At 39.7% G+C, this 13,234-nt stretch overlaps 1 protein-coding gene across 1 annotated transcript in view; it reads left to right on the forward strand.

Moving 5' to 3' along the window:
• LOC109462080 (ephrin type-A receptor 5-like) overlaps positions 1-13,234 on the forward strand; it is a 69,481-nt gene that overhangs the window by 55,485 nt on the left and 762 nt on the right. The window contains exons 4-17 of the mRNA XM_019758578.1: positions 222-445; positions 954-1,023; positions 1,356-1,470; positions 1,767-1,822; positions 2,113-2,253; positions 2,786-2,971; positions 3,413-3,474; positions 8,430-8,528; positions 9,208-9,318; positions 9,698-9,847; positions 10,118-10,162; positions 10,471-10,622; positions 11,526-11,674; positions 13,165-13,231. Of these exons, the coding sequence (XP_019614137.1) occupies positions 222-445; positions 954-1,023; positions 1,356-1,470; positions 1,767-1,822; positions 2,113-2,253; positions 2,786-2,971; positions 3,413-3,474; positions 8,430-8,528; positions 9,208-9,318; positions 9,698-9,847; positions 10,118-10,162; positions 10,471-10,622; positions 11,526-11,674; positions 13,165-13,231 (1,627 nt within the window). The remainder of the gene's footprint in view (positions 1-221; positions 446-953; positions 1,024-1,355; positions 1,471-1,766; positions 1,823-2,112; positions 2,254-2,785; positions 2,972-3,412; positions 3,475-8,429; positions 8,529-9,207; positions 9,319-9,697; positions 9,848-10,117; positions 10,163-10,470; positions 10,623-11,525; positions 11,675-13,164; positions 13,232-13,234) is intronic.

The raw sequence follows: 13,234 nt of genomic DNA on the forward strand, positions 1-13,234 counted from the left end.
ATGTTTTGAAACATGAACTGCATAATACATGTATTATCATATGTATGTTGGATTTTTCTTTCGTGTGAGAAACAAGTTTGTCTGTTCTAGTTGAAAAAGGGTTGAAAACTTTTAACAATTAACAGTAAACATTTTTATTCCACTTGTTTGAAGCTTCATCACAGACCCAAAGACATTATACAACATCTAACAAACTTTCTTTTTATTCTACATTTCTGCAGCTCCCTCCCAGATCCAGAGCATAATCCAAGCTGCATCCACAGAGACTGCCATGACTATAGAGTGGTCCGTACCGAGCCAGCCGAACGGGAAAATCCTGGAGTACCGGATCCAGTTCTACCGAGCGCGAGACGGGCCGGGGATGATGGCGATTATAAAGGTGGATGGAGACGTGCAGTCAGCGACTGTGGAGAACTTGGAGAACAATGAAGAGTACGTCTTCCAGGTGAGACTGGTCTAATTGTCCTGTGGAGCCCATATGGGCAAAAAAAGTCAATGGTCTATGACCAGATTAAGACTTTATTTGAAAATATTGTGTAAAAAAAAATGCCTGCAGGACAAGGGTTTAAGATACGGCCTAGGATGAAATGTTGTATTTCTGGTTTCCCAACCAACAAGCCATGAAAATTCATCTTTGATTTGACATCTGAATTTCAAACATGCTATTTCGCACAATTCAGTCACATTCATTTCACATGATTTTGGAAGCAAATCTTATATATTTTGTAAATCGGATGAAATAAGCAATTTGAATGTAGGCCACAGGAGGAGTATTTCCAAAATAGCCCAATGTTTGGTACAATGTGTAACTATCACAATGGTTATAGGACCTCAGCCAGAATATGAAAATGTTCTTGCTGTATGTCTGCAGTATTTACCTGTTGTTGTATATATTTATAAGCCTAGTACTGTACATGTAGTAGAATAACTGAACCCGAATGTCTGTATCACAGGTGCAAGCCAGAACCATAGCTGGGTATGGGAAAGCCAGTCAGCCTATTACACTGAAGACCTCTGTCAATGGTAGGTGGAACTGCACTTAGAGATCACCATAGATGTTCTTTACAGCTGTGTTGTTTACTACAGGGTACTTTCAATTTAATAAATTGATGGATGCATCAATACAAAATAGTATTTTGATGTTTTGTTCATTGATTAAAATATTTTACTTATTAGTGTTAGGGATTTTCTTACAGGCAACCAGTATTTCTCTCACATTGCTTAGTATAAACCGTTTTGACATCTATCAGGCACCTTCATCAGAGCTTCTGACTGGAGTTCTGCTTCTTGCCACTACAGAGGATTACACTTATTTGTATTTTGATCGTTATAAACTGTATGTTTCTCTCCCCCAGGAGCCCAAGCCCCCCTAGGTAGTGACCAGCCTGTCCTGATCGCCGCCATTGCAGCAGCCGGAGGTTTTGTGTTGGTGCTGTCTCTCTTCATACTGGTCTGTGTGGTCTGGAGAAGGTGAGTTGTTTTGTGTTTACCTTCTCAGGAGATTGTTTTTGCTCTGTTTGTACAAAACTTGAACAGCTACTAGTATATCAATGTGAATGTCTGTGTCTGTCCCTAGCCCTGTCCCTGGTGCTGAATGACATTCACACAGACACAGCTATTAAAGTTTTGTCAAGAACAAGGACAGCACTGTCAGTACGATTGTCAATTCAGTACCACGGACAGGAACGGCAGTGTTAGTTTGAATGTCATATACGTATACTGCACCAAATAAAACAGTTTTAACACAGCCAAATATATTTTTCTAGGAAAAACAGGAAGCCACCAAGTGACATGGATAAATTGGAGTATGCCAATGGAGAAGGTAGGAAATTTATTTCTGATTTCTAATTTTTAATGCATCAGCTCTTCTTTCTCCCTGATAATAAAGGTTTAGACTTTTTTTTAAAGTTATGGCATACCACCTCATCGTTTCTTTGTTCAAAACATGATATATCTAAATCTCTCTCTCTCGAGGTCTGTGAACTTAAAGATCATGTCTGAAATCTCTAATGTTTAGAGATCTCTTATCTGTTGTTTTCTCCCAGTGCCCCTGCCTAAATCATTTCTTTTTACATTGAAGGAAATGTTGAATAAGCATGTTTTTCTCCCCAGTTCGCCTGCCAGGTTTTGTGGCGCCGCGTGTGAAGACCTACATTGACCCTCACACCTACGAGGACCCACAACACGCCGTGAGGGAGTTCGCACGGGAACTGGAGCCATCCGCTCTAACTATCGAACAAGTCATCGGTGGAGGTAGGACATTGTCACAGAACCTTGCACCGATTTTTATGTTTTCCTTCATTTTTGGTCTGTTTCTTCTTGTTCTTCTCCATGGAACAAGTCATCGTTGGAGGTAGCATTTCCTTGCCTTCCTTTATTAGATTTACAACTTACAATAGAGTAAAAAAATCCTTTCTTAGTTATATCCTTGAATAGTTTCATCAGGTTGGTAAGTCACTGAATAAAAGGACTCTTTATGTAAGCAACCGATTGCCCTGAGGAAGATGACAAATAGTCACTGAAACATTGACTGAATTGAAGACTTGGTTTCATAAAAATGTGTAATAATGAAAATTAAGCTGTTCTCCAACTCAATAGAAAAAGACTCACCAGGAATTTTTGACGGAATCACTCAGTCTTCATTAGCTTTCTGACCCGAGTACTGTAGACACAAAACTTGTGCCCACGTGCTAGTAAATTCGTATGTTCTTTTCAGGCCACTTTTGACACATTTCAAGGCGTTTGATTTTAGATAAGATGTAATATGATCCTCCCACACCTCCAGGTGAGTTTGGAGACGTGTGTAAAGGTCGTCTGAAGGTCGGGAAGGGACAGTACCTGGACGTGGCCATCAAGACGCTGAAACCCGGCTCCACGGATAAGATGAAGGACGACTTCCTGACTGAAGCCTCCATCATGGGACAGTTCAACGACCCCAACATCATCAAACTACAGGGGGTCATCACTAAAAGTCAGTGTCAATTCTACCTATTGCAACTCTTGTTGCATGACCTACCATTGGAAATTAATATCTGTAACTTTTTGTATAGACTTTGTATACTGCTTTTAACTACAGATTTTGTAACTGCATGACTGTGAAAGTTATCGTAGTCTTTGTCGACAGAGACTCAAATCAGGATACTTTTATATGTTAGGATGTTAGGATGATTTCCTATTTACAAGTCCTCTAAGTCAATCAATTGACGTTTTTAAAAATTGACTTGAATTATAATTATAAAGTTCTGTCATTCAAGAAAATATGTTGGAAATTTATAGACTCTTTTTTGGATAGGCAGAGATCCCTATTGGAGTTTCTGAGATTCATCATTCGGATGATTCGGATCATTCGGATACTGTACCAGTAGAATTGCTATTATTATTAACAAAGTTGAACTTGATGTTGTTTTTCCAGGTCAACCAGTGATGATTGTCACAGACTTTATGGAAAATGGCTCCCTGGACACTTTCCTAAGGGTAGGTTCTCACGATCTTAGTACTGCAGTTTGGTGTGATTCAGATAGGGGGCTCTTCTACTCTTCTCCAGGAACATGCTATAGAACAAAATATGGTTCGTTATCTTGTGGACAGAACTTTGGATAAGTTCTTCACCCTTTGTCATAAAAGCTTCAAAGTTAGGCTCACAGCTGGTTTACTAACTGCTCAAGATCACAGTTCAAGGTTTGGCTGGTGGTGTTCCATCCTATTTTATCTGTAGTTATACCCATGGGAGTAGGTGTCACTGTTCTTGGTCAGTAAGGTTCATTACAGCTCCAAGTTTATAATTACTCAAGATTGCAGTTCAGTGCTATCAGAATGTACATTTTGGGTGCTTTTCTTGTCCTGTGTTATCTGTAATGACCCATGGGACAGAGTGTCACTGTTCCTGGTCAGTAAGGTTCATTACAGCCCTGCTCCAGGGTTATTAGTTTTGCTCAAGGTCACAGTTCAAGGTCATAAGAACTTGTGTGTTCCCTCACCTGTCTTATCAGTAGTTATACCCATTCGAGGGAGTGTCAGTGTTCCTGGTCAATAAGGTTCATTACCGGCCGGCTCCAGGTTTATTTGCAACTGCACAAGGTCATAGTGCACTTCAAGGTCATCAGAGCTAACATTTTGTGTGTTCCATCCTGTCTTATCTGTAGTTGTACCCATGGGAGCGAGTGTCACTGTTCCTGGTCAATAAGGTTCATTACGGCCGGCTCCGTGTTTATTGGTTCTGGTCGTGGCTGGTCTGACCCTGGCAGGATGACTTCCCCCTGGTCAATAACGACGGGAGGTCGGATAATGGGATATCGGACTAGCTGATCCCCTCTCCTGGGGCAGATCAATCACTAGTTACTGGGAGCTAGGCTTCCGTCCCAAAAGTCATTTTTACAAACATGGAAAATTCAAGGTATGACATGCAAAAATTGCAAGAGCATCTTTCTTTTCAACTTTGCTTTCAATTCTATGTTCAACTTGGTAGGATTCATGCACCAAGTGCATGAGGAGTGAGTGAGTGAGTGAGTGAGTGAGAGTGAGTGAGTGAGTGAGTGAGTGAGTGAGTGAGTGAGTGAGTGAGTGAGTGAGTGAGTGAGTGAGTGAGTGAGTGAGTGAGTGAGTGAGTGAGTGAGGATACAAAATACTAAAACTATGATTTCCAAAACAGTTGGAAAATGGAATGAAAATTTTGACTTGTTCAAGAAATAAGCAATTCACTGCTTCTGGGACGTCACTTTTTGCAGATAGACCACATAACTTTCGTAAGCAGTGGATCAGAACTTGCGGGAAGTTTATGCCCACCTTCATCTCTTTTGAGAATTCCAATCCTGTCTACTATACAAAGTGTTTTTCCTATAGCTAACAATTGCATGCCCCATGTGTGATGAAAGTAACACATTAAAAAGTGGCAGCTGACGATAATTTATAATAATTTATAATAATTTCTCACACAAAATTCCCAGATTAATCTGCTTGAGTTATACTCTAAAACTGCTGATCACAGATTCTGTGTAGCCAAATGATAGATTGTACATATATATATATATTATATATATATATATATATATATCTTTTATATGTGCAGTCCAATGATAGATTGTATAGGGTATATATATCTTTTATATTTCGACGTTATCTGTCAAAAGTCTTGCCCCGTCCACGGTTGGTTAACAGCTACATTTGGGTTGGTCACGTTGGGCCAGAAAGGGCCATCGATCGGACGTCCCCGATATGAACACAGCCAGCCGTGTTACAGGGAAGTGTGGTACTGGTCACACACATGGTTGAGTTTTGGCACAGTTTACAGCAAACTCAAAAGAAGGCAAGAAAGTTCTGCTGAGTTTATTGAGTTTATGGAGATACCCTTTAGCCCATTTATGGGCCCAATCTTCCAGGGCATGTTAACAATGAAAGTACAAAATTAATACAAATACATAATAGATACAACAAGTACAAATCACCTGAAAATACAGACTCAAGATGAAGAATTGAAAATTAACAATTGAGGTCAGATGTCAGAATAGTATAAACAAGACCACCAGTATTTGTAATTTTCATCTCCGTGAGATTTTGTTTTCGGTGCGTTATGTTTGTGTGTTTGCTTGCTTGTGTTTATGTAGCTACATATGTAGGGCCCCTAGTTGATAAATTCATCTTCTTCAGAACATATATTGGGGAAACTGTATCCTTACAAATGACATTGGGCAGATTCAAGGTCGGCATGACCTTCATGGACTGACTTGACCTTTATGATCAGTTGTTAGAAGAAATAATAGTTGCTTTCACGCCTCATCCATCGTTTTAGCGAGGTTATCTTGTTTTCTGGCAAGGCCTAACCCAGCAGCAAACCACAAGGTTCCACAGCTTGTCCTTTAACTTTCAGGCTGTATTATCTCACATAATCCCATCCTACAACCATTTAGTTGGTCCATCAATACAAATGCGGGGTGAGGGTTGTATTTTACGCTTGGTTTGTCCTTGCAGAAAGGTTATTTCTGTCTTGCTGCAAACTGTACTTATAATAATAGTTTATTGACAACAATCCTTGTACATGGCAGCGTTTAAATCGCTGAATTGCGTACACAGGTTTAAAAACTATGATACTTCTATAACTCAGAGCAAACAATTTTCAACCCTTTATAAATCGCATCATCTTAAAACTACATGTATCCAGTTGATCTTTCAATACAAATTTTAATACAGGATAAGAACATGTTTTATGCTTTGCTTGTCCTCTAAGTCAAAACATCAGACTCGAGTCTCAGGTATTAAAATATCTTAGAAACTTAGCAAGAGACAAACGAAGATGGATTGAACTGTACAGAGACATACACTGATTTGGTCAGTTAGTTGTAGTTTAGAGTAAATCTACTGCTACTTTACAGCCAAAAACAGTTATGTTAATTTTTTTGTCCTTAAGTTTAGGAGGCTGACTTTGTGTGGTGGCAGATTGTTCTTTCCGATCAACATTTTTTATTCTGTCATCTCGTTGTTTATGATAAAATAATACATGTACAATTTAATTGCATTATCTTTAAACTATCCATTTGATCTTTCAATACAAAATTTAGTACAAGATAAGAGCAAAATTTAGTACAAGATAAGAGCAATCATTTTATGCTTTGCTTGTCCTTTGTGGCTGCTTAAATTACTTTGTATGGTCGTGGCAGATTTTTACTTTCAGAGCAACATTTTCGATTCTCTCATTCCATTGTCTCAAACAATCCAGTTGATCTTTTAATAAGAAAAATTAAAACAAGATACATTGTAAGAGCCTGTTTTATGCTTTATGGAGGTTTGTGTTTGGCATATTATTCTTTCAGGGCAACATTTTCGATTCTCTCATCTCGTTGTCTCGAACAATCCAATCATGAACCGTTCGGCAGTGCTGTCAATACTGCGGCAGGGTCAGTGTTGAGGGAGTGCTCACAGGTCAGAGGTGGTGACATTTTTGTCCGGGGGGGAGGATTTGCAGGCTACACTGGAAGCAGGGATGTCTCTGGGATGTTCCAGTCAATTTGTCAATGTCTGGCTACAAGTTCGAAGTCAAATGCAGGATTTCGGTTTTCATATTTGTCTGACCAGAGATGCAAAATTGGACCAATGATAAATGAAAGCATGCTGAGTTGGAATTGAAAAAGACTCCCCAAGAATATGTTTTAGGAATGAAAAATTACTAGAAACTGTTGACCTGAAAAATTATTCAACTAAAATTAAATTCTTCCTAGTCTTCTTGAAATTTCACAAGCACACCATGTACATGTACACCAAATTAACCTGAAAAAAGGGAAACTATAATTTCTTCTTTCACTTCTTGCAAAATCCACGATGAAATCCTTTCTCATCACTTTTCTTGTAAAGACCAGGACAAAACCTTAATGGCAAATGAAAAACCTAGATGATTTGAAATCTTGCACTGTTCACTACCACCAAATCCTCCGTCCACTTTTTCAAGAAAAACACTTAGGTTTTATATTAAAGAAATGGTTCTTTAAAAGATAAGTTTGTGTGGCTCTAGTCAGAAGTGGACAGCGGGAAAACCAGAGCAGACAGGATTGATCCTTTCCCTGCTGGTCCTGCCACAGGAGTAATTGGATTGTGCCGACGTGACAGGTTTTATTGGTTCTCCTGTGACCTCAACAGACAAGGTCAAACATCCGATCACTACTGGTAAAACTTAAGTTTCCATACATTGAAGGTCACACACATTGTTTTTTTTTTAAATTTCAAAGCAAATATTTAGCTAGAGAAGCATCCATTCAAATTGGTGTGGCCCAGAGTAAAATTAGGTAAATTCTTGGTGGATCCTTCAGCCTTATTCAAGATGGATGACCCACTACTCTCATGGTCACATGACCTTACAGTCACATGATTACAGTTGCCGCAGGAATAATTGGATTGTGCCGAGGTGACAGGTTTTATTGGTTCTTCTGTGACCTCTGAGAGAACAGGGCACTTCAACTGACAAGGTCAAACATCTGATCACTACTGGTCAAACTTTAGTTCCTACAAATTTCAAATTTATTTTTTGCTTTTCAGACTTTTTAAAGCAAATATTTTAAGGTAAATACCAACCTGTCAAATTGGTGTGTCCCGGAATAAAATCAGGTAAATTTTTGGATCCTCTAGCTTTATTCAAGATGGATGACCCGCTACACTCATGGTCACGTGACCTTAGTCACATGACTACAGTTGTTGGTCAAAGTTGTCTGGAAGCTTGTACTGTATTATTTCTCCCATGGTTAAAAGAGAGTTGACAAAACTTCCCTTACAGTCAGAAATGTTAAACTTTGTGCTGAAGTGAGGAATTATAGAACTATGAAGAACATTAGGTGATTTTGCGGTAAATATTCTATGAAAAACTGTACTTTTGATAATGAAGTTTGTTGGTTAGAGAATTTTTTCTTTAAATCTGTGAAAATTCACATGTGATTGCTTGTTTGTTTCAGAAACACGACGGGAAGTTCCAGGTTACCCAGCTGGTGGGGATGATCAGGGGTGTGGCTTCAGGCATGAGGTACCTGGCAGAGATGAACTACGTACACAGGGTAAGTGGAACGGTCCAGTATCTTAACCCAAAACATGATTTAAGAAAAACACCTTTTTTGGTAATATTAACTGTCCTTAATGATGAAGCACTTTCCTATGTACACAGGGTAAGTGGAACGGTCCATTTCTCTTAACCCTACGCACGCTAGGTTACTGAAATTTAATTTTAAAAACAACTTTTTAAGGTACATGTAATATTGCCTGTCCTTGGTGCTGAAACGCTATCCAAAGATTTACGTTGAATTTTACTTAGAATTTGAGCTTCTAATGAATAAGCAAATGTCTATGATATAATTTTTGTACATATTGAAAGACAATTTTAAACTTCATTATGAAAAATTTAAACTGTTCTCCAACTCATAAATTTCACTCAACGGAATTTTCGACTGAATCACTCAGTCTTCCTCAGCTTTTGACCCAAATGCTGTGGACACGTGATTTTTCCCACGTGCTACGTCAGCAAAGGGTCAAAGGTTGTCTGATTTTAAACTTCAAGTAGATTCGACATTCCTAGGCGATCTATAGTATTATCAGCCTACTTTTTGTTTCCTGATTGATTCAAACTACGTTTACCCCCAGGACTTGTCCTTAGTGCTGAAATGCTGCTGTTCTCTAGACAGTGATTGCTAGGCAATGTGTGCACAGCAAACTTATGATCAAAACTACATTTTTCCGCAGGACCTGGCAGCCAGAAACGTCCTGATTAACTCCCAGCTGATCTGTAAGGTGTCAGACTTCGGCCTGTCCAGAGTGCTGGGAGACGACCCAGACGCAGCCTACACCACAAATGTGAGTTTTTGACCCCTTTTTTTTGCTAAAGCTAAGATTATTGTGGTCATCTCTGTAGACCACTTATCCTGACTTTCCATCATAATTAGCCACTTAACGAATGATAGCCTTGCAAATAAGCTATTTCATCAATGACAGATTGGTTGCATGTCGGTCACATACTTCCATTTTATGTTTTATTTTAATTTGCATTTCTATGCCCTGAGACAGAGAGAGAGATATTGAAGTGATGTGTTGGGATCAGTAAAAGTTTGCACTTAGGGCTTGTATTTCTAATGTTTGCTTTTGTTCTTTTTGGTCAAATTGTTGAACATTTCAAAATGCTCACATTAGGGAGGAAACATCCTGTAAGATTGACTTTTCAAAATGCTGTTTACAGGGAGGAAAGATCCCCATCAGATGGACAGCTCCGGAGGCGATCGCCTTCAGGAAGTTCACATCAGCCAGCGACGTGTGGAGCTATGGGGTCTTGGTATGGGAAGTGATGTCATACGGGGAGCGGCCATATTGGAACTGGTCCAACCAAGACGTAAGAAAAACACAAACTATTTAAAACATTAAAGTATAGAAAATCAGGAGAAAATTTAAGATGCTAAATAAAAGAAGATCTACAATTTATTTACTGAAATTACAGCATGATTTACATATTACATTATAGTATGAATACAACCTCAATACCAAGGATGTTTTGGTATAACCACAGTTTCAGTACCAAGGACAGGAACACAAATTACTGGACATGTTGCATCAGCTTGAAATTGCTCTTTGTTTACAGTTTTTTTTCTTTTTTCCTCTTCAGGTGATCAAGTCAGTAGAGGCTGGCTACAGACTCCCCCCACCTATGGTGAGTTTTAGTCAATATGACTCCACTTCTTGTATAAATACAGGGCTTCCAACATGGTTCCATTCAAACTTGGAAAACATGTCAGACAAATGCTTACAAGTCATTTTCAATGTATTTTTCAAGGGCTTCCCTCTGCAGACACTCTGTGCCCCGTGGTGTTGGGTTACATTATGTAGCAAGTGGCAGGACAGAGTTGGAGGGGCTGGTTACCATACATATGAAATGTGTTTGAGTACAAATAAACAGTGCAGTAGTTTGTTAGGATAGACCATGGGAAGGTAAACATTATGCATCTGCTTTGCAAACAGGACTGCCCTCAGGCAATCTACCAGCTGATGACGGACTGCTGGGAGCGGGAGAGAAACGCTCGGCCGAAGTTCACCCTCATCGTGGAGAGAGTTGACAGGATGATCAGGAACCCGGCTGTACTCAAGGTGCTGGCTCAGCCCAGGTCAGAAATGTTTGTGTGTTTGTTTGTTTGTTTGTTTGTTTGTTTGTTTGTGTGTCTGTGGAGAGAGTTGACAGGATGATCAGGAACCCTGCTGTACTCAAGGTGCTGGCTCAGCCCAGGTCAGAAATGTTTGTTTGTTTGTTTGTTTGTTTGTGTGTCTGTGGAGAGAGTTGACAGGATGATCAGGAACCCAGCTGTGCTCAAGGTGCTGGCACAGCCCAGGTCAGAAATGTTTGTTTGTTTGTTTGTTTGTTTGTTTGTTTGTTTGTTTGTTTGTGTGTCTGTGGAGAGAGTTGACAGGATGATCAGGAACCCAGCTGTGCTCAAGGTGCTGGCACAGCCCAGGTCAGAAATGTTTGTTTATCTTTTGTTTGCTACATGTAGTATCCAGTCAAATCCAGTCTTTGTCAATGAATGAGCAATTCACCGTTTCTGTGGTGTCACGTTAATTACATTGACAAAAACTGGAGTTGTTCCAATCCCTTGTGTTGGAAATTAAAGTTTAAACTGCTTCATAATGACTTCTACCAACACAGATGAACTTTCAAGATAAGGACAAACATTGATTATACTGTTGCGGGTGTCCCTGACACGGTTGGGCAGCAGTTGGCTAGTCTTCACACCATGTTTCCAGGCAAATCTGTCCAACGGGCCCACTCTCTAATCTACTTCTTGATACATGTGCAAAGGTTTTCTTTTTGATGTGTGTGTGTGTGTTTGCTTGCTTGCCTGTCTGTACTTAATTGTACAGAGTAGGGTCACAAGAAGTGAGAGGAAAATGGTGTAATTGTAGACTAACAAAATTAAATGGGAGGAAATAATAGAAAATGTACAGAATCAGCAAGGATTCACAACGAACAATGGAAGATCTTTGTCAAGTTAAGACTGAATCTCTAATTTGTGTTGTTCCAGACCGATGCAGCCTGCACTCCAGCCAGTGTTACCCACGGTTCCCCAGTGGCTGGACAGTATGAAGATGGGCAGATATCGGGACAACTTCTCCAGCGGCGGCTACTCCTCCATGGACCTGGTCATGAAGATGAACATCAGGGACCTACAAGGTCAGTCTCACCATCATCATGTTCAAAAATTCATTATTTCCTAGAACTATCGCAGAGTGGAACTCACTGTCACCAAGTACAGTAGGGGCATTGTTATTAGATGGCTTTAAACTGTGTTCAAAGGTTCAATAACAAGTCATGGACCTGATCATGAAAATGAATATCAGGGATCTACAAGGTCAGTCTTAAGGTCATTAAACTTGCACAGAAGCACAATCGCAAGTGGTGCACAGGCTTAATTCATAGATGACATCTACATATGATTTGATTTTTCTTTGCTGGGTCCCCCACCCCAAAAATTGAGCTCTTGTAACGATGATACACATATGATGTAATAGTGTGTGCAGTCAGTGGTTAGGAACCCTCATTCTGGACCAAGAGGTTTGGAGTTCAAATCCAAGCTGTTATGGCTCACACAACTTACATGTACACACTACTGGAAAGGGTCACAGTCCTTAGGACATGACATTAAGCCATTGTCCACTGTTCATCGTACTTGTCAAAAGGAGCTAGAGGTACAATGGACCTGTAAATACTGTAGCTTCTGTCTTCTCTGTCACGACCAGCAGAAAACTTTCACATGTTACTGTAGCCCCAAAGGTAGATGCTTCTTTTAGCCCACTTTTAAAACTTATTGTGGTTCTTGCAATGCTTTCAAAACAGGCCAAGCATCTGTATCTGACAGGGTTGCACGTTTGAGAAAGCACAGAGACAAGTGGTGTTTGACCATGTCCTATCCTGAGTTATGTCTGAGTCGATACGACGTTTAGTGACAAAACTGGTCACAGCTGGAGAAACGTTATTGAGGCAATTTGTATTCCTGAGTGAGGTTCAATGTTGGATTGTCCAGGCTTGGAAAGACCAATACTTTCTTAAGCTACAGAAACTTGGTCCCATGAATGACAATCGTGTGTACATTGATTTTGGCATGTTGCTCCCATTTGGTGGAAAGAAAGTTCCCACAGATCAAGATGTCTTCATTGATTTAATCAAGCATTTGTCCCAGCACATACAAGTAAAAAAAGGACACAGCATGAATTTTCAAAAACTGTCACTTCAGCAATAAAGTCAGAAGGCACTGAATTAGTTTACTCTTGCAGGTTCAAACTTAAGTTCGCTAATATAAATGCACATTCCAGTTAAACCTCTACAAGTAATCTCTGCAGAAGGACCAACTGACAATTTATAGTCATTTTTTGATGGTCCCTTTAGTAGGATCGTTTTCCCCATTGATCCAAGCAAATTAAGAATCCTGTCTTTAGTAACCATGAGCCTTTTGAGTAGTTGTATAGATAGTTAAAATTTATATACTGTTGCCAACCTTCAATTTACAAATAGAATACCTTTCAACTCTTGTTCAAAGAAGTCCAAAAATGACTTTTCCCATTCTTGTTGCAAAGAAATCCATTAATTTTATAACTGACTTTTCCCGTTCTTGTTCCCAGTGTAGTCCATTAACTTCATAACCGACTCAACACTCTTGTTCCCAGGGATCGGTGTGACCATGCTGGCCCACCAGAAGAAGATCCTTAACTCCATCCAGAACCTCCACACCCAGCT

The sequence above is a fragment of the Branchiostoma belcheri genome, unplaced genomic scaffold (assembly GCF_001625305.1).
Source record: "Branchiostoma belcheri isolate BF01 breed outbred unplaced genomic scaffold, Haploidv18h27 scaffold99, whole genome shotgun sequence".
Lineage (NCBI taxonomy): Eukaryota > Metazoa > Chordata > Leptocardii > Amphioxiformes > Branchiostomatidae > Branchiostoma > Branchiostoma belcheri.